Raw genomic sequence first — 23,171 nt, forward strand, 5'->3', positions numbered from 1 at the left:
AGTGGAAGCTTACATCTCTGAAAAATGTTTTGCCCCATAAGGGATATGATATTACCTGTTTGCTCTTATCCTGTGCCCTCTTGTGACTGGAGAAGGAATTACGTTGCATCGATCTTGGGATATTTTTTTTTTTGTGGGCGTGTCGTAGCCCCGCTGGACACAAGTATGCCCCCACGTTTCCACTGTTCTTATATCAGTTATGATATTTCATGCATTATTATACACATGTGCAGATGCATGTGGAAACTGAAGCAACTTGCACATCAGTGTTAAGAGGCAGCAGTAAGAGGTACATTTTTTCTTTGCTCTGTACAATTAACTTGCTCGTTCACAGAGAACCAGGTACAGAGTACTGAGGCGGGAAAATACAGTACTCTCTGAAGGTAAGACAGATTTGCTCCTGCTGTCGTGAAAAGGTATGTTGCTTTCTAGTGCATTTAGAGATCATCCTTTGTGTGTGCTGCTGGTCATAACAGAGCAGCACCAGTTCAGAAATGATCTAAACCGCTGCCTGCTCTGTAAACCAACAGAAATCAATATTTAGACATGCAGAAAACCACTGCTAACATCCGGGATGTGTCTCACTTTGCTGGTGTCGGAAAAAGCTGAGTGATAGCATTGTTAACGTTATTGACTTTTTTAACAGACACGTTGTTGAGCCTGCTGAAGACGTGAGCACGGACTCATTTTTCTTGAACTTGCTCATTTTTGTCAATTTCTGCGTGCTTTGGTTTCTCTTTGAATTGTTCTCCTCTGGCACTAAAATAACTATTCCTAGTTTACCTTTTGGCACATCCATTGGTTAACTTGTTTTGTGCTCGTAGCAGCTTGGCAATAGTCTGATGTAAACGTGTGTCTGTCCTCAGAATTATGGCAAGATATTTTGTTTCACTAGCTGTGAAATAAGCAGTCTGGGATGACGGTCAGCAAATTTCACTTCCTCTGTATCCGCATGCAGGATTACAAACCCCTCAGCTGAAAGTGAACACGACTCACCTGATTGTCAGCCGTCTCAGGTACAACAGTTTGATGATTTTATATCATTGCTTTGTCTTTCATCTCAGGAGCTACAACCTTAAAACCCAGAAGATAACCTTTGAGAGGCATTCAGAGAAGAAAAAAAAACCCTCCACCCTGCAGGCTTTGGATCAAATCCTGCAGCAACTCCTCTCCCTTGCTCTCCCGGTGATTACCTTTCCCCTTCAACTTTCCTGCTTTCTCCATGCAATAACGTCCTATTCTTTGAAATGGTAAACCACTGCTGGAAGCTTTTCAAGTGCACTTAAGCTTCATTTGAACTTGAACAAGAAGTTGTGTTGCTGGGGATTGTGACATAAAGGTTTTTTTTGACAACATGTTCTACATTTTTTATGGCAGACGCCTTAAACGTGCCCCACATTTTCACACTCATATTGCGGTGACACTGATGTCTGCAGCCATTGTGCTGTTAGACAATGACATTTCTCACTCTAGAGGTTTCAGAAACACCATTTAAAATGGGATGAAATGTAATAAAGGACAATTTTGGCTGCCAAGTGGTAGCAAGCTTCTGTTTAGCACATAATGTGGTTGATTCACCCAGTTTCCAAGGTAATTTCCCTGCTGGAGTTTGTGTGATAAGACTTACCTTGCACAATGAGGTAGACCTGTGAGGTCTTGGGCTGCTGCTTGGTCTGTATGGAGCAGGTGTATGAGCCTTCATCATAGACGTCAACCTGCACATAACGCAGAATATTGTTTTCCATTAGTTAGAATATAACTTTAGATCAGTACAATAACACTGGCAGAACGGAATGTTTGTCTGCAAGTTCATTTTGTGACCTTTTACAGATAAAATACTCTATTTTTATATTTCCCCCTGTATCAGTGATTTTATTATGACTGGGTATTAGGTCCATATTGAAGACAATTAATTAGATATTTCATGAATACAAATGGGATATTATGAGAAGTATAAATAATCAAAAATGAAACTGTAATTTAATGAGAAAAAAGTGATAAAAATAACTTTAAAAAATAAGGAGCAAGGAAAACCTGTGCTCACTCCACTCCCTCTGTATCCAAAATCATGTTTCTTGAGAAACTATGAAACCTCTTTTAATATCACAAATAGGCACCCAGCCTATCGTGATAGACTGTGAGGTCTATCACGACCGCACTGACCTCCTCCACAAAAGAGGCAATTTCCTCCAGGTCTGTGTGGTTCTTTCTTCAGAATAGACAGTTTATTGCTAAATCTTTTTTTTATCAAAGTGCTGATACTCATGATAATGTGGTGCTGATGAGCCAATACATTCAATATTTCATTATTTGTTAAACCTAAAGGAACTTACAGTAACAGGATGCTTCACATTCTTCATTTTAATATAGGCAACAGACTGATCCTCTGATACCCCCCCCCCCCATGTATTTAGACTGTATTCTTATAATATTGGAATTGCGGAATCTCAGATTTGTTGTAAGTGACCCTAATTTTATTTGTACTGTATTATAACGCTCTAAGAAATTACCAAATAATACATTTGTGAGTCTTAAACGAGTACAAAATCCACAAAATCAACACCAAAACCAACAACAGCATGCAGATGTCGAATCTGAATGAATGGATGCGATCTGTTTACTTAGCTAACATTTGCACAAAACCACAACGTCTCACTAAAGTGCTTTTATTGTCTTAAATTGGAATTATGCATCTGTGCAGAAAAAACATAAACGTACTTTACAGAGGCTAGCAGACACACACACACACACACGTTGCGAACATGTGTATCAGGTAAATTGGTTAATCCAATGTCTGGATGAGGAGTTTTCTCTCTTATTTCACAGATTGGGTGAACATTTCAGCATAGCATTTCCAAAGCTGATCTTCTAACAGTTAGAAAAGAAAATGAATTTGTCGTCAAGGTACTTAATATAGTTGCTCATCTTGTCATTGTCCTGTGTGTCTACGTTGATGAAACTAAACGGATGTGGCGGTTTGTTTTAATTGTCACAGGGTTAAACTGTTTTCCATTTTTCCGATTGCTTCAATTGCTGCGACTCTGCTTCCTACACAATTGAATGATTACCTGTGTACATCTGTTGTGTGTACACCCTGGAGAAGTAATAATTACAGCTTAAGCCTGACTACCTCGTCTCTGGTGTCAAAGTTCTGCATTTTTCAACACCTTCTACGCTAGAGATAGAAAAAACAGGAAACGTATTCCATGCAACTATATATCCCCTAAAAATATAACATAGAAAAGTCATTAGTGGTATATTAAATGTTTACATGTGTGATGATATAAAATCTTGTCATGCTTCATATTTTTCCTTTGGGAGACGTAATGAAAATCACCTCTGGGTGTGAACTATTGCGCTCACAAGAATGGGACGGATATAAAGATAAACAAAGGTAGGACGGACAGGCGGACAAACCGAAAACGTTTTCAAAAGAAGTTGAAGGGATTAAACAAAAGGTATTAAAAGGTATTGTCTGGGTATTTGTGACATGCATATTTTAACACCTTTGCTCTATGTTTTATTCAGAAGTTGCAGTCTTGTCACTGGCATTGGGATAAGACCTTGATGTCTCCATTCTTAGTAAGATAATATCAATCTTGACATGACTTCTAATAACCCAGACTTGTTATCTGCTCACCCCTATTTGATTTTAAACTGAGATGTTTCAATAATACTTCAAGCTTTGAGACTGAACTTGTTGGACCAATAATCTTCCCTGGAAAAAACTCATATATTCAATTAAGAGCAACTGAAGCTCATCAACTCAATAATTTATTCACCACTGTGAACACCATCTGGAATTTATGGTCCAAAATGTAAATTGTGTGGTCACAGTGACCTTTGACATCCAAATTCTAATGAGCTCATTTGTGAGTCCAATTGAACATTTTTGGCAAAGTTGCGGCAATTTCTCAGATATATTTCTGATAAATCGTGTTCATTAGGCAAAGCTGTGTTTAGTGAGGTCAGAATGACATCGACCATTGACCGTCTAATCAGTTCATCCTTAAGTCCAGATGAAAGTTTCAACCTAATCTAAAAGACTCAAGGTGTTACTGAAATATTGGATGACGCCATGTGGTCTTACATAAGCAAATATCATCTGTCTATATCAGAAGATTGCAGTTAACATACACAATGGTATGCTTGCACACATTTTGTTCAGGATCATTGATTTACTGCATCCGTTTTGGTGTGATTCAAATTTAAGGCATACGTTGACATTTCTTGCTGACAGTGAAATGCTTAAATCAATATCTGTCTTGAATTCTGTCCATTAAATATGAATGTCTTTATACCTTTGGACAGAGAAAGGTTAGCTGCTTACACATGTTTCTAGTCTTTGTGTCACATTTATCTTACCACCCTGGCTCCAGCTTCATATTAAGTGGGCACACAATCATATCTCTCAAAATGTCAAGTTATGCTTGCAAAGATTTCTAAATTAAAACATCAATGTCTTGAGAGCACAGAGTAGATGTTAAAGCAAAACTTAAGAATGAAGTACAGCTAAAGTGCCTTTGATAGAATCTGCTCATAAATAAATGAATTAATGAATGGATAAATATTTAAACAGCACATTTCCTGCTCTTAAAAAGAATACATTTAGAGCAAAGTGTGCAGTTTGAGGTCATGTGTCAATATTGCTGCATTGGATTCTTGAAAGCAAAAAATATCTATTAAATCCTTTTATAAGTAGAACAGTAAAGTTTAGTTTTTTCCCACTGTGGTCAACATTACCTTCTGTATGCGCAGGCTGTACTCCAGCTGTCCTTTAGTGACCAGATCTACTCTGGGGTCCAGGGACCATTTGTCCTGGCCGGCAAAAATGATGTTGGATCGATTGAGCCAGGCCACCTTGGACACCTTGTCATCAACGTAACACCTGTGGGTACGACAAGAATGATTGAGGTAAGGAGAAGGAAACAAAGAAATATATAGCTTGGTTTCTCATTATGGGGGCGCAGAGGGAAAAGGTGTCGAAGGAAAGGAGGTTGCACTTCTTTCATTTCATGATGTGGGATCTTTTAAGAAGAAAGCAAAATGTGGACAGTAGCAGTAGTGAGTGTGGCGTGCTGCTCTACAAGAGGGTGTCGCCTATTTTCTCCACGGTTAATAAGGTTAATGGAACGATCCTTCAAGCTAGTTCAGGTAGCCAACTATAGCTGCGCTGCTTCAATCATGTGACACACATCATGTGACATACCTCATTCTCCTCAATCATCTATTATACACACCCACCTTATTAGGCAGCCTATTTAAGCAGAGATAAATTTCCCATCAACCCCTTTGCTCGCACTACTGCTGCAGTATCGCTACCAGTTGCTTCAGTCCCTCCACCACCCCAGCAGCCACCTGTAGCCTCCAGGAGAGTATTTGCTCGTCACTCCCATCATATCTGTGTAATCATATCGGGGGAGTGATTAAGTCGGCGCCAAACACAAACTATGTTCTAATGCTGCAATAAACATTTGAATGTGAGTTGTCTGACTGAATTATTGTTTTTATTATTGCAGAACTGGAGGACTTCATTCCGTAGAGTCCTGGTATTTAGTTGAGTACATAGGCTACTTTGATTTGAGGAAGTCATGCCGGAAACCTCGTACCGGAAACCTCACGTAGCATCTCCGCAGCAGACACGCTCCCTGTGTGAACAACAGATGTGTGGGTCTCAGCAGACCAGTCACGCTCTGTGTTCATACACAATCGTGTATTGATACAATGGGCCAAGTATATTTTAACACAAGCTAGTGTTATATATGATACTGCTGACCAACAACTTCAAAGTTAGTCGACTTAATAAGACAACTCAGCATTTCACGTAGCCTGAGGTTTCAAAAGAAAAGTTAAGGACAATCTTTCTCTCTTCCATTCTTAATTCTTCCCTCTCACACTGTTGTTCTCCTGTTGTACTTTTTACCCTTCCTTATTCTTCTTTGAATCTGCCTTCCTTCCTGTCTCGGTTAAACCCAACCGCTTTATCTGTGCGCTTATTCCTATGAAGGAGAAAGGACACCGGTATCCTCTTGTTTACTTCTTGTTGAGCACTGTCAGAGCATTAAGCCAAGTAAGCTCGAGCGAAGACATCTTGCGCAGGAGGGAAGGGAGCCGAGCGTCTGCCTAATGAATAAATGTAAATGTGAGAAGACGTCGGAATCAATGAGAATGGATATCAGCTGTAATGCAAGCCGACAGTGGATGTGCCTCACATGCAAATCCTGGCGACTCCCTGAGCCCTGGCTGTGCACGCTGCTTTGCAGTGTGTTGGGCTACAAGGCAGTAGATTAGCGAGGCAGTAGAGTGAGTCTGTCTTTGGCAGGTGACCCTGGGTGATGCACAAAAGTGTTGGTACCGTCACCCCAGCCTGTTACTCAGTGGAAGCTGCATGTCAGATTTGTTGAGGGCTTGTACTCACAGCTTGAATCCTTGTTGATTTTCCTTCCATTTGTGTGGAGCCCAGATAACCTTCTGTATTTATTGACTCACACTGACATCTACCTCTCTCTCTTCCAAGTCGTCAGGGTTTTAATAGATACAGATGACCCAAAAGCATCCTAATAAACTATAATCATCCATACAAACTAAATTTCTTCCTCCAAAATAATCCAGAGGAAATATATGGACCACCAAAATATACTCTGACACAAATAGTTAAAATTCCTTTAATATTACTCATATTATGCCTTCGACCTCTCCTATTCGCTGAAGATTGATGCACCCCTGTGGTGCACGATTCATGCAAGTTATATGTTCAAACCTTCACAACTTTATTTTTAAATTCCAGTCAAGACCTCAGAGCTTTCGGAGCTACAAAAACATCAGTTCCAGTTCAGTGGAAATAGTTTAAATGTGCAGACACACACTTATCAATATCCTTTTGATCAAATGTTTTTCAGAGTTGTTTAGGTTTCCTCAGTAAAACAAATGTTTTTATAGATGATGTTGCACAGCATGAGGCATACAGACATAGTGACAGGTTTGAGGTGTTGCAGTGAGGTAATAAGCTGGCTGACTTAATGGTTGCATCTTTTTTTCCCCTTCCTCTTTTACCCTATTACCAATCATCTCCTAATGTGAAGTGACCCAGAGGAGCCGAAAAGAAAAGCAGGAAAGTGAAAGACGGAAAGAGGAGACGTGAATTGAACCATGACACTAGTTTCCTTTACAAATCTTGATTTCAGTTAATCAGACATTTATTAGACTTGGAAGATGTATTTCAAGCAAATTATGATTGAAATGTAGAAATGTAATAGTTTTGCACCTCATAACTAATTTGTCATCACTAACTTGGTATAGTCAGTCTTGGTCACTATGTCAGGTTCTGTTACTGATCTCAGAGACGTACTAAACATTGACGACAGCGAAGCCTCTCAAAGTGCTACTTTCTGCTATGATGAGGGCAAATGCAGATTTCTAATTTGGAAATGTGGAAAAGAAAATGCTGAAGACGTTAAACTCATTAGTGGTCGACCTGTGTAAAAAGTCAGGTATTTAATAAAGCAGCCATTGTCAGAATTTAGTACTGAAACATTTAGATGCAAACTCTCTAAAGGAAAATGAATAGATCAACTGTTACAGAAAGTGGGTTTAACAAACTCTGAGCCTAAAGAACTTTGCACACCAGATGTGTTTTTTTCTTGCAATTAATTCACACTTCATAAATAAACCATGCAAGCTTTCACATCAGGGACAGAACTTTACTGTGTATTGTGGCTTTAAGTTTTGACCAAGGTGCATTTTTCCAAGAGTTCCCTTACCAGCATGTACACATCTTACCAATCAGAATGCATACTGTTTAAGATGCCACATTTTGAAGCAGTAGTAGTAGAAGAAGATATAAACTTAAACAACATTGGTTTATTACTCATTGTTAGCCACAGTTATCTTAGTAACGAGTAGACTTAAAGCTGGGAATGTTGAACAAAACAAACCAGACCTTCCTCAAATTAAACTCTTAAGAAAACACAATACTAAATTGGTATTGGAGCAGTTTTTCAAATATGCCAAATTCACATCGCCGATGTGTGAAAACCATAGACTGTATATAAAGAAAAACCTTGACCCTAAGAGAGATGAACATGAGGCAATGAACGTGTGCCTTTAAAAACCCCAGCGGCAGCAGTGAAAGAGCCTGAGTTTAAGTTTGCACTATTACATTTTATCCACCACATTAGGCCACATTATTCAGCAAACATTAATTTAAGGTGTGTTTGACTGCTGATTGTTAAATAAAACATTTTTCCAGATATATTTATCCAGCTGAAACCTGATGGGGACAAAGTGTTGCTGGCAGCAGATGGAAATAGAACTCAAACAGATCATTGTAACCTCGTGGTCTGGCAACAGCCCAATGAGTGAAATGATTTGCAGTTTGAAAGAGTATTAAGGTTTAATCTAAATGTAGATTCCTGGATGATTATTGATATCTAACAGCTTTCGAAGGCTGTATTTCAACTTGTAGTTACTGAAATGCTATTGAAGGGTAACATACTGTACAAAGCAAACAAGGTCTTTTCAGCCTCAATGTGATCATGACAATTATATTATCTCTAATATTTTATAATGACTATGATAAAAAAAAAATCCCTCATTATGACAAGTCACACCAGCAAAATATTATTCACACAGATTCCTTTTTAATTTTAAGTGGTAAATGGTAAATGTTTCAGAACAGAGGAACTGACTGACAACACGACAGTTGTCTTAATATCCACAGTCTTAGTGTGATGATGACAGGCAGTGCATAGATCTTATTCTGGGCTAGGCATGAAGCTACTATGCATAGGTAATATCTGAATGTGAGAGCGATCACTGCCTCGGATTAATCATAAAATAGGTAGCGTTGGTGAAGATAAGTCATCTCAGTTTCAGGAATGGAAATTCCAGAGTTTGCCTCATCTCAGGCTTAACACACTGATTTTTCAGTAACTCTGCCTTCAGGGCTCGAGTTGTGAAGATTATATAAGCACAAGAAAATTACATTTTCCACAGGTGGTAATTAAAAGAGAGTGTACTTTGGATTAATACCTCACCAATACAAATGTTCCTTTGGACATTAATAATTACTGAAATATAAAATATGACTGTGCACACCAAAGCAGCATTACCATTGCACTGTGCATATGTACAGTGTCACTTTTAAACTAGTAAGAGGGAAATGTGCCAGTCATGTATTTAATCAGATCTCTTGCCTCCTGATAATGCTGCCTAACACTCATCCTAGAGTCTTTGATAGACAGGTAATCTCATATGAGACACCTGGGAGGAGGCGTTCAAGAATATTTTGTCATTTAAAACACAACATAGACACTAATGTATCTCAATAAGCCTGTCTGAGTATATAAGCTAGGAGGCGCCAAGGCATGAAACAGGTTTGCATTTATCTCCACTCAAAATGGAGTGAGATAGGTTTCATGAAGGTCTTGCTGAATATGTCTGTATGCATGAATATGTGTATGCATGCTAACATGCACACAATAACAGTAGGTATGTTGATGATTGGCAGTTATAAGGCTTTATCTTGTTCAATATCTTAATGCAGTGTGTTGACATGCAAACATTTTCTGATCTTGAGTCAAATGTCAGTTTTCAGGTCCCAAAGGAAGAATTAAATATAGTGAAATAAAAGAGGAAACATTTGTTTTCTCCCAATTATACCTTCTGCTCTAGTGAGACAAGCTGTTTGAACAGTGAGTTTGGATTCTCCACAGCATCATGTTTTGGAGCATTTTAGATAAATACAGGTAACTAGGATTATTAATTGTCCAAATGTTCGTAGTTGTATTACCTCCCCTCAGTTAGTTAGTGGTCACCATATGCTGCTCCATATGGGTCAAAGGAAATTGACAAATAAGTACAAAACACATGGTGCTGTACATGCTATCACACTCTGAGCCTTATTCTGCTGCTCCGAATGTTCTCATCTTCCCTCGCCTTATCTCTTTTCCTCTCATCTCCTCACACCTTTGCCTTGCAACTCCTCCACTCCTCTTCTATCCCTTCTATCATCCCATCTCCTTCTCACCCCAATCCTTGTAATTCTACTCTGTCGATCTCTTCTCCTCTCTCAACTCTCCATCAACACTCGAGAACAGAAGTGGACAGCATGGAATGAAAATCCAAGGAAGTATTCATTGATCTGTGCTACAGATTAGGTTTCTCTGCTACTTCTTGCCCTCCATTTTGCCTGTTTTCTCTCGAACTGCATGTTCAAGTCTCCAGTGGGTCCAGTCACATGCATCAGTAGTAGTTATTTCTCACTAAAGAGTACAGGCCCATGAAGTGGAGAAGCTCCTATCACTCGTCAGAGCAGTTGTGTGCCTATAGCTCTTCCTTCTAGCAGGGTAGCTGTCGAGATGTGGCCTCACAGGGCCAGGTTTTGTTGGCTGTGTCAGGGCCCTGTTGGACCAGACTGAAAAATAAAAACTTGGCTCTCTCTGGCTGGTCTGATCTGATATTTGTTCAACAAGTCGCTTGAAGGGAACTAGATTTGATTGGAATAGCGAGCCACGGTTGATCAACTGGTAATGAAAATCCATCCCATTAATTGCTTCAGCCCTGACAGTGATGCAGTATCTCAACTGTGTTATTTAACCAGCGTGATTTTATTTATTTGATAATTTGGCCAAAAATCTACCCTTCTTAATCACAACAGCAGCGCTGTGTTCACAATCCTCTCCAGAATCATCTGTAGAATATATAGTCACAGCTAACATGAAAAAAGTTTGTAAATTCGATCAAATATTTGCTGATGCTTGTAAGCAAGAAGCTTTTTTAAATGTACTTTTTGTACAAAGTGGCATTGTTGTTTATCAGTCCCTTCAGAGACCAGGGCTGGGATTACGTAGGGTCTTGCCTGTGATGGATGCCTGCGTTGCTGTCCTGTACTGTTTTACCTGGAGCTTTGTTGATGGATGCCCTGCTGTGCTATATTATACTCTTTCCTGCCCGTTTCGCTGTGCCAATATGGACTGGCCAATAGGCTATGGCTGACAGGGGACTGTGTGGGCTGACAGATGCCTGGGCCAGAGCTGCTGAGCTGGGCTTGTGTTGACAGGAGGGTTGGGCTGGATGGATCCCCGCTCCAGGGCTAGCCGTGGGGGAGGACCAAAGAGCAGGCTGGAGCCAGGGAGTGAAACTGTAATGAGAGGAACGATGTGCCAAGACTGACAGAATAGCCACACCACCCGCTACTGCCATCAATACCCAGTTGTCCTCATCTAGCTTCCTCTTTTCTCTCCATTTTTGCCTTTTTGACACCTCTCACTCCTTTACAGAACACTTGCTCCCTCCATTTCTTCTTTGTAGTGCTTCTGCCTTGTTCTGCTCTGCACCATCATCACCTATAGCCTCCATCTTTTCCCCCTCATTCCTCCTTTACTCCTTTTTATCCTGCTATTGACTGGGTGACCTCTGTGTCAAAGGTATATCTGTGTGCATGCATCTGTTTTGGAGATTTCTGTGTTTGCAGCAAATACCCAACCTGCCCTACAGACAGAATCACAAAATCTTTTCATCGAAGGAGTCAACTTGCTTCATCAATCGATAAAGGTCAAAGGGAAAATGAACAAATTGATCGAAATCTGATTCACTCCAGCCTGGTGAACCAGAGCTGCCAAGGCAGACCACTAGGTGTCTTTGTTGTGTATATGCACGTGGCAGGGGGCAGGAGAGTGATGGAGAGACTGCCAATCAGACAAACAGTCAGCCAGACAAACAAAGAAAGAAAGAAATCAACCCAAAGAAGAGAGAGAGAGAAAGAGAGAGAGAATGTAGGCTATGGGATAGAAGCAAAGCTAAAGCTGCATATTAACTAAAGTCAGGTTGTTCTTTATGGCCCTCTTAGTTTAATAGTACCTTGCCCTAGATATCTTAGTGTAGCAGGTTAAATACATTTCCTGTGAGGTCGGGGTGTATTTGCCATCGGACCAGGTCTAGGGAAAAAGAGCATTTATTTTACTCTGGAATTCAACCTCCACTTTTCTATATTTTGCAAAAAAATGAACACAATGCTACTTCTATACCACAAGACAATGTGTGTGCACACAAGCATTTTGGCTTTTTAACAAGTCTGAAAATGCATATCATCATGTAACCATTCACATGCCAGTGTTAACAGGAGGGCATGTGGTGCTGGGGCACAGAAGAAGCCTTGGTCGTTAGTTGCATATCACTCGAATAATAGCTCAACTCATACACTTATAATAGAGAATCTAACTGCACAACAGCTTTGAGCAAATAGTAGAGAAATTGATAATGTAATTGTTTTGTCCATTTTGTGTTCTACATTAGTAGCTGAGGCTAATATTTGTTTTTTTCTTTTTCAGAAGAAAGGATAGGAGCCTGACGAATCATCAAAGCGTACTTCTACTTTGTTACCAGAAAGACTCAGTTATCAAGTAGTTGTGAGTGTCTACTTCATTGTTTCCAAATATCTCCATATCTGCCCATCCAGACTAAAACATAGGCCCACCCAACTGCGTGGACACCAGACGCATCCGTAGTGGACTTGGTGTCTTTTTTTAAACAAACTCTGTAGTATGTTTTTGACTAAACCTAAGTTTCCCCCTGCCAGTATGTACCCAAATTAACACTTCAACACAAAGTAAGTCAGCAAGTTACATTATTTGAAATCACAGAGAAAGGTGAATGTTTTTTACCTCTGCCTGCATGTGACAGTGTGCTAATTTAACAATCACCATGTAGACTCTCCATTATTCCTTGGTGAATTGTTGTTGACACCAATGGTGGACAGGTTATGTTCATTACTGTGATTTCAAAAGGCAGGTGCAAAGTGTTTGGAGCTGGTTAATCAAATTCCCATTTGCACGTGTAATGAAGCATTTTAAAAGAGCAATGATGGGTGTGATATGTCGAAGGTAATAAAATGCCTCCTTTCATTAATTGTGATTTAAAACAAAGCTGTCATGAACAGGAGGAGCCCTCCCCTGTGGGCCCTGCAGAGGATGCTGCATTAAACAGAAAAGACACCCGTCTCTCAAAACGTGTCTCTCACTCTTTCACAATAAGATCCAAAGAGTGTGGGCAGAGAGAGCAACAGAGCTGTCTCAACTCTTTAACTTCTTCAAAACCTGCCATTAGTAATTTGAATCATCTCAGTTATTACCTATCATCATTTACCTCCCTAAAGACAAAACCTGTAGGGAAATCCCTGGTGATGTAATTGCATTATAGACTCAAATAAACAGGTAAACAGGTTTTGCTTCTCTGATTCAAAGCCCTCCGACAGCCCCCATCATGAAGCCCATCTTGTTTGGCATGCACCAGTGCTTAGAGCAAGTCATTCATCAGGGCAGGAATGATTGTTTTGAGACTTGGCCAGCAGACATTAATCAAAAACGGTTACAAACAACTCAGGAATTTGCAGGTCGGCTTGATTCATATTTGCTTGGCACAGGTGAGATTTTCCCCCTCTAAGGCTTCGCACTTGCCAAGGCAGTTAAGTTTCTGTGAGCGTCACAGTGCTTTGCAAAGTTTCTGAAGATGATCCACGTGGGTGCTGGGCTCGGTTCTGCTGTGAAGTGGAAGATTTTAAATCTCTTCTTGGCAGCGGTTGGGCAGAGGAGAGGAGGGCAAAGGAAGAAAAAAAAAAACATGCACCAACATCTCACTGCTGATCAGAGTTCGTACCGTACACGGCAGCAGCGCAGGAGTCCTGACACCTCTCCTGTCAGTGTATCTCCACTTTGACCCATTTATCCTCATTTTAAAGTCAATGTGACAACGTCTCCTCACTCCACCCCCCACCCACCCACCCACCCCCTGTGTAGAGTTTTTTTAAGCAGGGTGAGAGTGTGAGGGAGAAGGGGTTACATGTAACAAGCCCATGACAGATGGCACCTTATTGAGACGTAGGGAGGAGGATCTATGGCAAGGGCAGGATGCTGCTGTTAAATCTCAAGAGAGGTACTGTTCTTCCTCTCTGTCATGTCCTCCTCCTTTTGTCATTCTCCTTCCCTCTCTTTTGCTGTTTCATTCCGGCTCTTGTCTGTCTGTCATTGCCCTTCTCCTCTCTCTGTCTTCCTCGTTCACTCTCACCTTATACTCTTTATTCTTTAACTCTCCTCTCTTCGCTCATTCTCCTTCTTCACAGCCTCTTATGTCTCCCCCTCCCCAGTGCTTGTAGACGACGAAAAAAAAAATACTAGGGACAGTTAGAAACATGACGCTACATTTTTGTGAACGTAATATAATATAATAACTGCACCTCATAGAAATGTGATTTTGATTGATTGTATGTCATCAAATCAGGATTTTTCTCTTTGTCTCTGCCTATATCTATTTTTTTTAAGTGGATAGAAGAGCATAAGTATAGGGAATGATGTATTATTACTAATGTAAGCCACATGCCTCTTTCAACTGCAAATTATATTAATTACGCCACAATTACTGTCTGCAGAGCATCAACCTTTTTCTCTCATGGCTGACGTTTGCATTTCCTCTTTTAATACACAACCTGCTCCTATTATTGCAGGATGTCACACAAAGGGCCTTGTCTCCAAGTGTGACAATGTGGAACTACTGGCTCATTTCTCTGCTCTCCACATTTACCTCTTATACCATCACTGTGTTCTGCTCCAGTGCATTACAGGCAGAAAGAGGTGAATCAGTTGATGATGCAGAGCCACTGAAGGAGAGCACAGAAAAAAAAAAAATATAACTGCTAAAATACTCCAGACCTGACTACCTCTATTTAGGCTGTGAAATGAAATGCAGCATCATAAATTCTGTCTGAAATGAAATAGGCTTATTTGAATTTGTTGGCCCTGCACGCTGTTTATGATTCTCGGGGAAAGGCTTCTGATAATGTACAAAGCAGAAAACCTGCTCAACATCTGAACAACATATATTCTAAACACATCTGGTGCTGCTTCAGCAATGAAAATGCACACAAACATGAGTCAAGAGCTTTGCTACCTTCACTTGTTCATAGTCTTTCTGATCTCAAAGGCAACACTTTGAACTGAAGATGTATCTTACATAATGATGGTGTGAATCAGAGCTTGGGGCGCAGGTTGTTTCATCATCATTTCCTATGTGTGAATTGGTTTTTATACCCTTTTGCCAGACTAATCAGCATTTCTCCCTTGTGGGTTAATTTCTAAAGCGCAGCCTTATTAAGCAGGTTGCAAGGATGCTATTAGACGCTGCATCTAAAATAGTCCAGCATTTGCAGGCTCGACTTCAAAGGTTAAGCAGCAGCGGTCTGGGATTCAGCACATCAAATATAAGATTGACACGTGTCATGTCAATTAAAAAGGTCAGAGAGGTCTTTCGTGATTTGTTGCTGGTGATGGAAAAGCTCATTAACATGCCAGTGCAGGAGGAGAGGCTGAAAGAATGACAGCTATTCTCTTATATGACATTTAACAGGCAATTGGTGTTATAGATATCATTTTAATGCATGTATCCCTCATGCAATTTTTGGTTATAGCAAAAAGGGGACTTCCAATTAGCATACCTCAAACATACCATAACAAAGTATAACATTAATGCTCATTAATATCAGACATTTAACAGCAAAAAAAATACTTTTAGATATTATTATGAGCATTTAATGCTCATTTTGTTATCAGCTACATCAGGCTCCTGTGGGTGTGGTTTCATCCGATTTGATAGACACTTCCAAATGAGCCTCAATCCAGAGCATGGAGGAAAATTCAAAATCTCTGAAGTGAAATAATTGTTCTAAATTTGGCAGAAAATAGTGTTCACTGATACTTAGAAGCTGCGAGCATTAAAAAAAAAAACTTTTTCAGTCCTTGCTCTGAAGAGACAAGAGAGCAGGAGAGAAAGCTCGAATGAATCCAGTTTTCATATTATTTAGCCAAACCTCTGCACTGCTTATTTGGTTGCATCCCTAATGAAAATTACCCTGTGCGCAAAAATAGAGGACCAACCTCCCACTGCCTGACCACAGCATCAATTGCTAGTGTAGTCATGGCAACACAGAACATGTCACAATCCCGACATGTTAGTATACTTCCCGTATTTCATTCTTTCCATGGGGTGCAATCATAATCAGCTGATAACAGAGCCATTTCATACTCTGCTACACAAACTCTGTATGAATTTCACAGCAGTTACAAAGGTTTTTCAAAACACTTAGCGTCAAGGATAACTCATCGCTTCAAGTGGTCCCCTGAGCCCGTGCAAGGCTAACTGCTGTTAAAAACCACTGCATGCCGCATACAGGCAAATGCAAAAGGTTTCGACTCTGTCAGGTCCTTAAACTGGTCTTTAATTACACACTTTATGCTGAGCTTGCATCTGCCTCCTGATCAAAGAGCAAAGAAACAGCGACCCTAATTGACTTTGACGTGTAGATGTTGATCTCGGTATCCACGGCGCCCCGAAACGGTCCCTCATGACAGGGAGGCTGTTGCAGTAAATTTACATTGTGATCACAATGTATGATGATATATGAATATTTATTGACTCATTGATTTATTCATTAAGTCACTCATGCGGCAAGGCACAGCCACTGAAGGGCCATTAGGGCCAGCTGTAAAATCACTGTGACAAACAAAAAAAGATTCATGTAAATCAGTTGTTATCCTAGCTTTGACCTAAATGACTGTTTGGTGTCATAGTCATAAGAGATTAGACAAACATTAAAACAACTTGACTTTTTTGCACCTTTTGTCTTTTTGTAAAAACACTAACAAAGACGATAGATCACAGAGAAAACAACCCTTAATGATAAACGACTTTAAGAATCATGAAACAAGATTTACTGCTGTCTGAGAATATTCTGATCTGATGGATCTGTATGTATAATTTACTATCAATGCTCTGTCATGCATATATTAACCTAATCATCATGCTTGATGTACTATTTAATGCACCAACAGCAGGGCAAGTGAATAAGTCATTGTACTTGCAATTAGCATTTGTCTCTATAATGTAGTCCTATTCATTTACAGGCGTGTGAATTAACAGCATCACAATAAATAGCTTTTCAACAGGCATATGAAGTGATTAATAATGATTATTTGACTGCCCACAACAGAAACCTATTTATCAAACCTGGGTCTCAGTAGGATGGGAGGAAAGGGGGAGATACAACAGCAAAGCTTTGTATTACTTGCTGTGGTTGGAATGAAAAAGCCCTCATGCACTCAAACCCTGCCATGTGCAGCTGCTCGTGTGAGTCGCCTCTGCTAAGACCTCATCTGAACAAAGTGACTCCGGATAATGATCCGGCGATGTGTTATTATCATAATAGTCCAGGAACCTTCTCTGAGATGGTATAAACACAGACAATCTAGCAGATTCCCTTTTAATTGCTTTCTCGTCTTTGCAAAGCGATGAGGAGGGTGGGTTGGTGGAGCGGGGAGCTAGAGGCGAGGATGGGAAAGAGGTAAGAAAGCGAGAGAGAGAGGCGGGGAGGTTTCTTGTTCCTCAGAGCAACTGTTCCAGCAGATAATGCCAAGCAACCATGACTAAGAAAAGGGATGAGAAGAAGGAGGGAACAGACGGCAGAATTTTTTTTTTCTGGGCTTGAAATCCTCCCTACACTTTTTTGCCCTCTTCTGCTCAGATCTGTGAAAGAGAGCGAAGGAGAGCTTGAAGCTAATAATCATACTTAAATACTCAGCTGACACTAGAAAATAAACAAAAATGCAATTTCATCACAGTGGTGGTTTAATAACAAAAGAAACTATTCCACTGTTGTAAAACTCCCAACTCTGTGCGGTGGGGAAATTAGCCTCTGGCACAAACAAGGATTAGAGGGTTTTTCAGATCATTAAAACAATATGCCACACACAGTCTTCTCACATGGTTTTGCCTAATTCAACAGTGCTGTATCTAGAAATCACTTATAAACACATAGTTGCTGCTGATCAACAGTCGTTGCCTGAGGGCATCTTTACCAAACCTGTAAACAAGGTTGAATCGGCATCTTAAATAGACCACACCAGTGTTTCATATGTCTGCGTCACTGACAGTTGCATTACTGCCGACCACTTTTGAAAAGATGGATTTCTTATTCTCCAAGCAATGCACGAGTTTCATCCATTTTACTGCACTATGAAAATCAACTTTCCAAAACTTTCAGTTTTTAAAAAAATATGTAATCCATCACACTGAACATGTACTGGTTGTATGTTTTTAATCAATGTTGCCCGCACTGAGTTGAGCTGGGGTTGTTCTGAAACCCGTTGTGAGAGGCCTGCAGCAGCTTTAAAAGAGAAATGAGCACACTCATATTGCACTATTCAAGGCTTTGATGTTTGCCTATGTCTATGTTGTTGGAACATAAATGCGATGATTTTCTGCTGCCGTCTGTCGAGTCTTAGTTGTTGGAACATCCCTTAAAGCAAGAAAACAGCATCACAATCTGATGGTCACATCGATCTACTAATTTCAGACATCTTTTTCTGTCTGTCTCTCTCTGAATGTGGAACACATATGTAAGCAACCCCTCAGCTTTTCAGCCTCATGCGTGGCATGTGTATTACTAAGAGGCCGGGGAAGTGCGGTGTCGCAATTTGGACATGCAGTACGCACACAATCAATAAAATGTGCATACACAGGCATCCGGCGAACTAGTCAATGTAAGCAATGTTGTCAATCACGAAAACAGCGCATTCACGACAAGGGCATCTGATTTGCCAGTTCAGGGTTCTGCGTACTGAGTCGAGCTTCATCGAACTCTGACGGGTCCGAGAGTTTGTCTTAACCTGCATTGTTACTGCACTTCTCACTTTTCCTGTTTCAAAAAGAAAGCTGCAACCGGCCTTATCAAAGGCCAAACAAACAGGCATGCTAAGGGCAGGCACACAAGTGAGGAGTAAAAATACACACTCCATGCTAGAAACACGCTCAACAGCTCAGATCTACCGTCGCTATCAGGGTCAAACACCACACACACTTTGTCAGGCTGTTGGATGTAAGAGGTTATCATGAACAGAGGAGATAATGAACTTATCTTTCCAGGCTGGTAACCTCACCTGTGTCTGTTGATAGCATCTCCACACTTGAACAGTATGTGCCAGTAAGTCACCGGACCACCATTACTGTTTAAGGCAATCTAAACTCCTCCTGATTTTGATTCCCCGTGAAGTAACTTGCTTTGGTGCTCTTGCTCACATCAACTGGAAAACCCATTTTGCGGGGCCTCGGCCCAGCCAATTTCTATCTGTCACAGGTAGCGGGGAATTGACTGTGGGACATGTAGCATATCACTTTAAAGTGACAGTAAAACGGGAAATCACCTTGTGCCAGCCACATGCTCTTGTCGGCTCCCATAAGAACTTTGTTCAGTCAGAGGGAAAAGTCCTTCAAGCTAAACGTTTCGTAGGGGAAAAGATAGCAAATCAGTGCCAAGTCCTGTCTTCTTGCACCCACTCAGGACAGAGGACCAATTGAGTCTCTGAACAGACAACCACACATAAGACATGCACACGACACATGCACAATGAGGATAAAGTACCTAAGCAGAAAACTGCAGCTAATAAGCTGAGCTCTCAGGGCAGACTGAGAAGTTCACCGTTTTGATAATCTATAATTAACTTTGGAAGGTTTCTATCGCTGCACAACCTCTGACACACGATCAAATTCAATCCTGAGGAAAGTGAAAAACAAGACGGAGGTGTTTTTATTCCCCCCCTTTTTAACCGCAGGTACCAGCAGTCCAGCAGCATTCGTGCATGACCTAATGCTGGCAGGGGGATTTCTTGAATTCTCAGCTTGTCATAGTAGATTTGACAGCGAATGAAGCTTGAAATGTGACAGAAACCAAACTGCAATGTGTGGAGGTATTTCTACAACCACAATTATTTAGCTATCGGCAAGTGGCACCTTTACAAACGAAAACCCCCCAGTTTATTTAGCTGCAAAATCGAAAAGAGAAAAAAATACCCATGTTTAATGTCATTATCAAGTTATTTACTGAAGTTTTGTAAAATTAGCTAAAATGTTCAACAACTATAATTCTAGGCACTATGTAACACTGCACAGGTATGCTGCTTTGCATTAATGGTGATAATGGTCAAATATTTACTTGGTAACAAAAGAGTTTAATTTACAGTTTTGGTTTGTATGCTTTTCAATGTTTTTTTTGAGAAGACAGAGAGACATAGTAATAGTAACAGTGCAAGGTGAGACATGTTTATACAGTATATTTATATGGCTCGCATGTGTTCCAGTGGTTTAACATAATAGTATGTATGTGTGCATGCTGATAACCTTGCAGTGCAGGCTGCTAATTTGCACTGAAGCGACAGACAACAATTTAAGGTGAACTTCACACAACCTAAAGTGTCTCTGATGTATCTGATAGAGGATAAAGAAGAGTGTGTTGCAGTGTGTGTGTGTGTGTGTGTGTGTGTGTGTGTGTGTGTTTTAAGGGCAGATATGCCGAGCATGTGCAAGCGTAAGCATTCGAGTCGTTAATCACTTGGACAGTACTCAGCTTCCACCACAGTTCAAACAGAGTCAGAGAGGAACAAGGACATCACACCCGAGAAAAAAAAAAATCAACTGTTATTTTTACCACCAACACTGGGAGCTGTCAGTTAATAGATTTACATGCAGGGTTCCTGAGAGAACGCCGGAGAGGTGAGAGCGAGGCTTTCTAAACACAATCAACTTTTCCAGGACTATTGTATGAAAGGGAAACTTCTCTGTGATGTAGTAGCTCTGTCTGAGATGTGAATAGAACACCTCAAGAAACACCTTTGATTTATGAGGCCTATCCTCTCGTCAGCTTGCTGGTATTTTGTGAGAAGTTGTGCTTCAGGGCGATACTTTTTGGGGCCGTCAATTCAGTTTGCTTTTGGAGCTTGTGTTATGTTCTTTTATTTCTGTGAACCTTTTTTCAAAAACTTCACTGTCTAACATCCCACCAATAAATCGAGAACTATCTGCCTGTCTGTCTGTCCTTCGATTTCCTCAACAACAGCTCACACGATCAACTTCAGGCTTGGCAGGTATATTGCAGAAACCCTGCGAAACTGCAGTGTCAAGTTTTTTTGGATGATCTGATAAAAAAAATACAGACTCTAATCCAACAAACAGATGGCAAGTAATCTATGCATTTAACAATGGAAGTGTCATTTGGTTTTGTTAAAACTAGAATTTAGATATAAAAAAGCAATAAAGATGTGGGTGGCAGAAATCATTCTCGTCCAGGAAAAAGATATAGTTGTTCCAGTGATAATCTACAGACAGTCTGGTAGCAATCAGGAAGACAGATTAGTGAAGCAAATTAAAAATGGAGGAAAAGCCATCACAGTTGGTGTCGGTCCAAGGCTCTTTATGGTCGAGGATGTTGAGCTTTTCAGTCTGACTTATGGTTTGAGGGGCCCTTCTACATATGACATTTTTGGCCTTAATTAACAGTAGCACCATCTGGCCAAATGGGCTCATATTTCTTGACACAAACAATTCCCTGTTATTAGTTCCAAGTTTCATTTTCCTAAGTCATCCTTGCACACAGTGATTTGGTAATAACCATAATAGTAATAAAACAAAAAAAAATGTGATTATGGTGGTAATAAACAAACCATGAATCAACAAAAATAAAGAGCTGGCCGTTCGCACTGAGAGGACATTTAAAGTTACGAGGGTTCTGACTCTGGTAGCCACAGTGTGGCCTCTGACTGGCTTGTTTTGTTCCTCAAAGACATGGCAGCAAAGATACAAGACCAGCCAGACTTCAATCCTTCAGTCTGGCGTGACTTGTGCCTTTGGACTTATTGGCGCAGTGGCAGATCAACTCGAGGACATTATGAAAAGAATTTTGAAAGGAAGTCTCTGCAGTTGGTGCTGGCACTGAGCGAATGGTCAAGTCAGATCGCTCAAGTCTGAAATCCATCCAAAGGGCACATTCTCTGAACTGGTCTGGAAACTAGACAAATTAATAAAACACATCTAGTGTATACATTTAGCACAGTTATCAATCGTGTGAGCTTTACTGAGAACTAGGACCTGGCTCCCCCTCTTCTACCCAGAAATTTAGGCTTAACGTATTCTGTAAAGACAGAAAGACAGAGCACACTAACAAATAAGTCATCAAAGTAGCAGAGTCTCCGAACAGCTGGACTGTGCTCACAACTGGAAATGCCTCTGGCGGTTGGCCCTACTCTTTCTGTCCACTCTGGCAGCAAAGAGAATATTAGAAGCCAAGTCTGATTTTTCAACAAATGTGTGTTTTTTTCCTTTTCTGCAGCACATGAAGCAGCTCAGCACTTGAAGAGAGCTCCAGTTGACCGCTGCTATGTCTCCCTCTCTACTGAAATACACGAGGCCTTCACTCTCCGGTGAAACTAAACCTATAGCTTCAGAAATATTTATTATTAACAGTCATATACTCAGTTACTTAAGTAAGAGTGGATATTGAGTCGGTTTAATGGTACAAAGTTGAAGGAAGCATCTTCTAATCCATCTTTAGTTTTGCTATTTCAATATATTTAATCACCTAATAATTGAACATGATGTTGCAGAAGAGAAGGGATGCAATCTGCATCACAGGTCAGGTTGTCCTGTATTTAAGTATTTGTTTGCATTGTTTTTATTAATTACTGTAAACTCTATTTTACATAGATAAGTGGCATATTGATTATTCTAAATCACAGGTTGAAAATCATTCACGGGATCCAATAAATCCTCCTCATTATACATTGAGGGCCAGTTACTCTTTGTTCTATCCACTGACACCTGCCACAATCATTCTGCTTCAACCCCACCTTGCAGAACAGTTTTTCATCATACAGGTAACCAGGGGTAACACATGATATATAATACTACACACAGTTAGACTCAAAACAAATCCTTCACCACACATTATCATGAGGTCAAAGCTTTAACTTTAAGTTATAAACATAAAAAAAATTATTATGCTGTAGTCACTACAAGTCGACACTGTACTACAAGATTGACTATTTTGTTGAAAAAAAAATCTCTGAACATTATATTGATATTATCAGTAATTAAGTATTTGCAATTTTCCAAACACATAAAGTACCAACATTTATTTTATGCTCATTATAGTTAAACTGAATTTGACTATATTTCCCAAAGATTGTTTGCCTTATGCAGTTTAATTTAGAGTATAAATGTAATTGATAGCACTGGCAATGACATATCATCTGTTAATGAATATTACTTTATGGTAATATTGCTTTGTCTGAATAACTGAA

The 23,171-nt window shown here is 40.1% G+C and overlaps 1 protein-coding gene across 3 annotated transcripts in view; it reads right to left on the minus strand.

The window, feature by feature from the left end:
• Nucleotides 1-23,171, minus strand: part of lsamp (limbic system associated membrane protein) — a 531,736-nt gene that overhangs the window by 61,871 nt on the left and 446,694 nt on the right. For all 3 annotated transcript variants that reach the window (XM_069534420.1, XM_069534419.1, XM_020094830.2), the window contains 2 exons: nucleotides 4,744-4,888; nucleotides 1,628-1,715 (listed from right to left, as the gene is read on the minus strand). In XM_069534420.1, the coding sequence (XP_069390521.1) occupies nucleotides 1,628-1,715; nucleotides 4,744-4,888 (233 nt within the window). The remainder of the gene's footprint in view (nucleotides 1-1,627; nucleotides 1,716-4,743; nucleotides 4,889-23,171) is intronic.

This window comes from Paralichthys olivaceus, chromosome 11, assembly GCF_024713975.1.
Source record: "Paralichthys olivaceus isolate ysfri-2021 chromosome 11, ASM2471397v2, whole genome shotgun sequence".
Lineage (NCBI taxonomy): Eukaryota > Metazoa > Chordata > Actinopteri > Pleuronectiformes > Paralichthyidae > Paralichthys > Paralichthys olivaceus.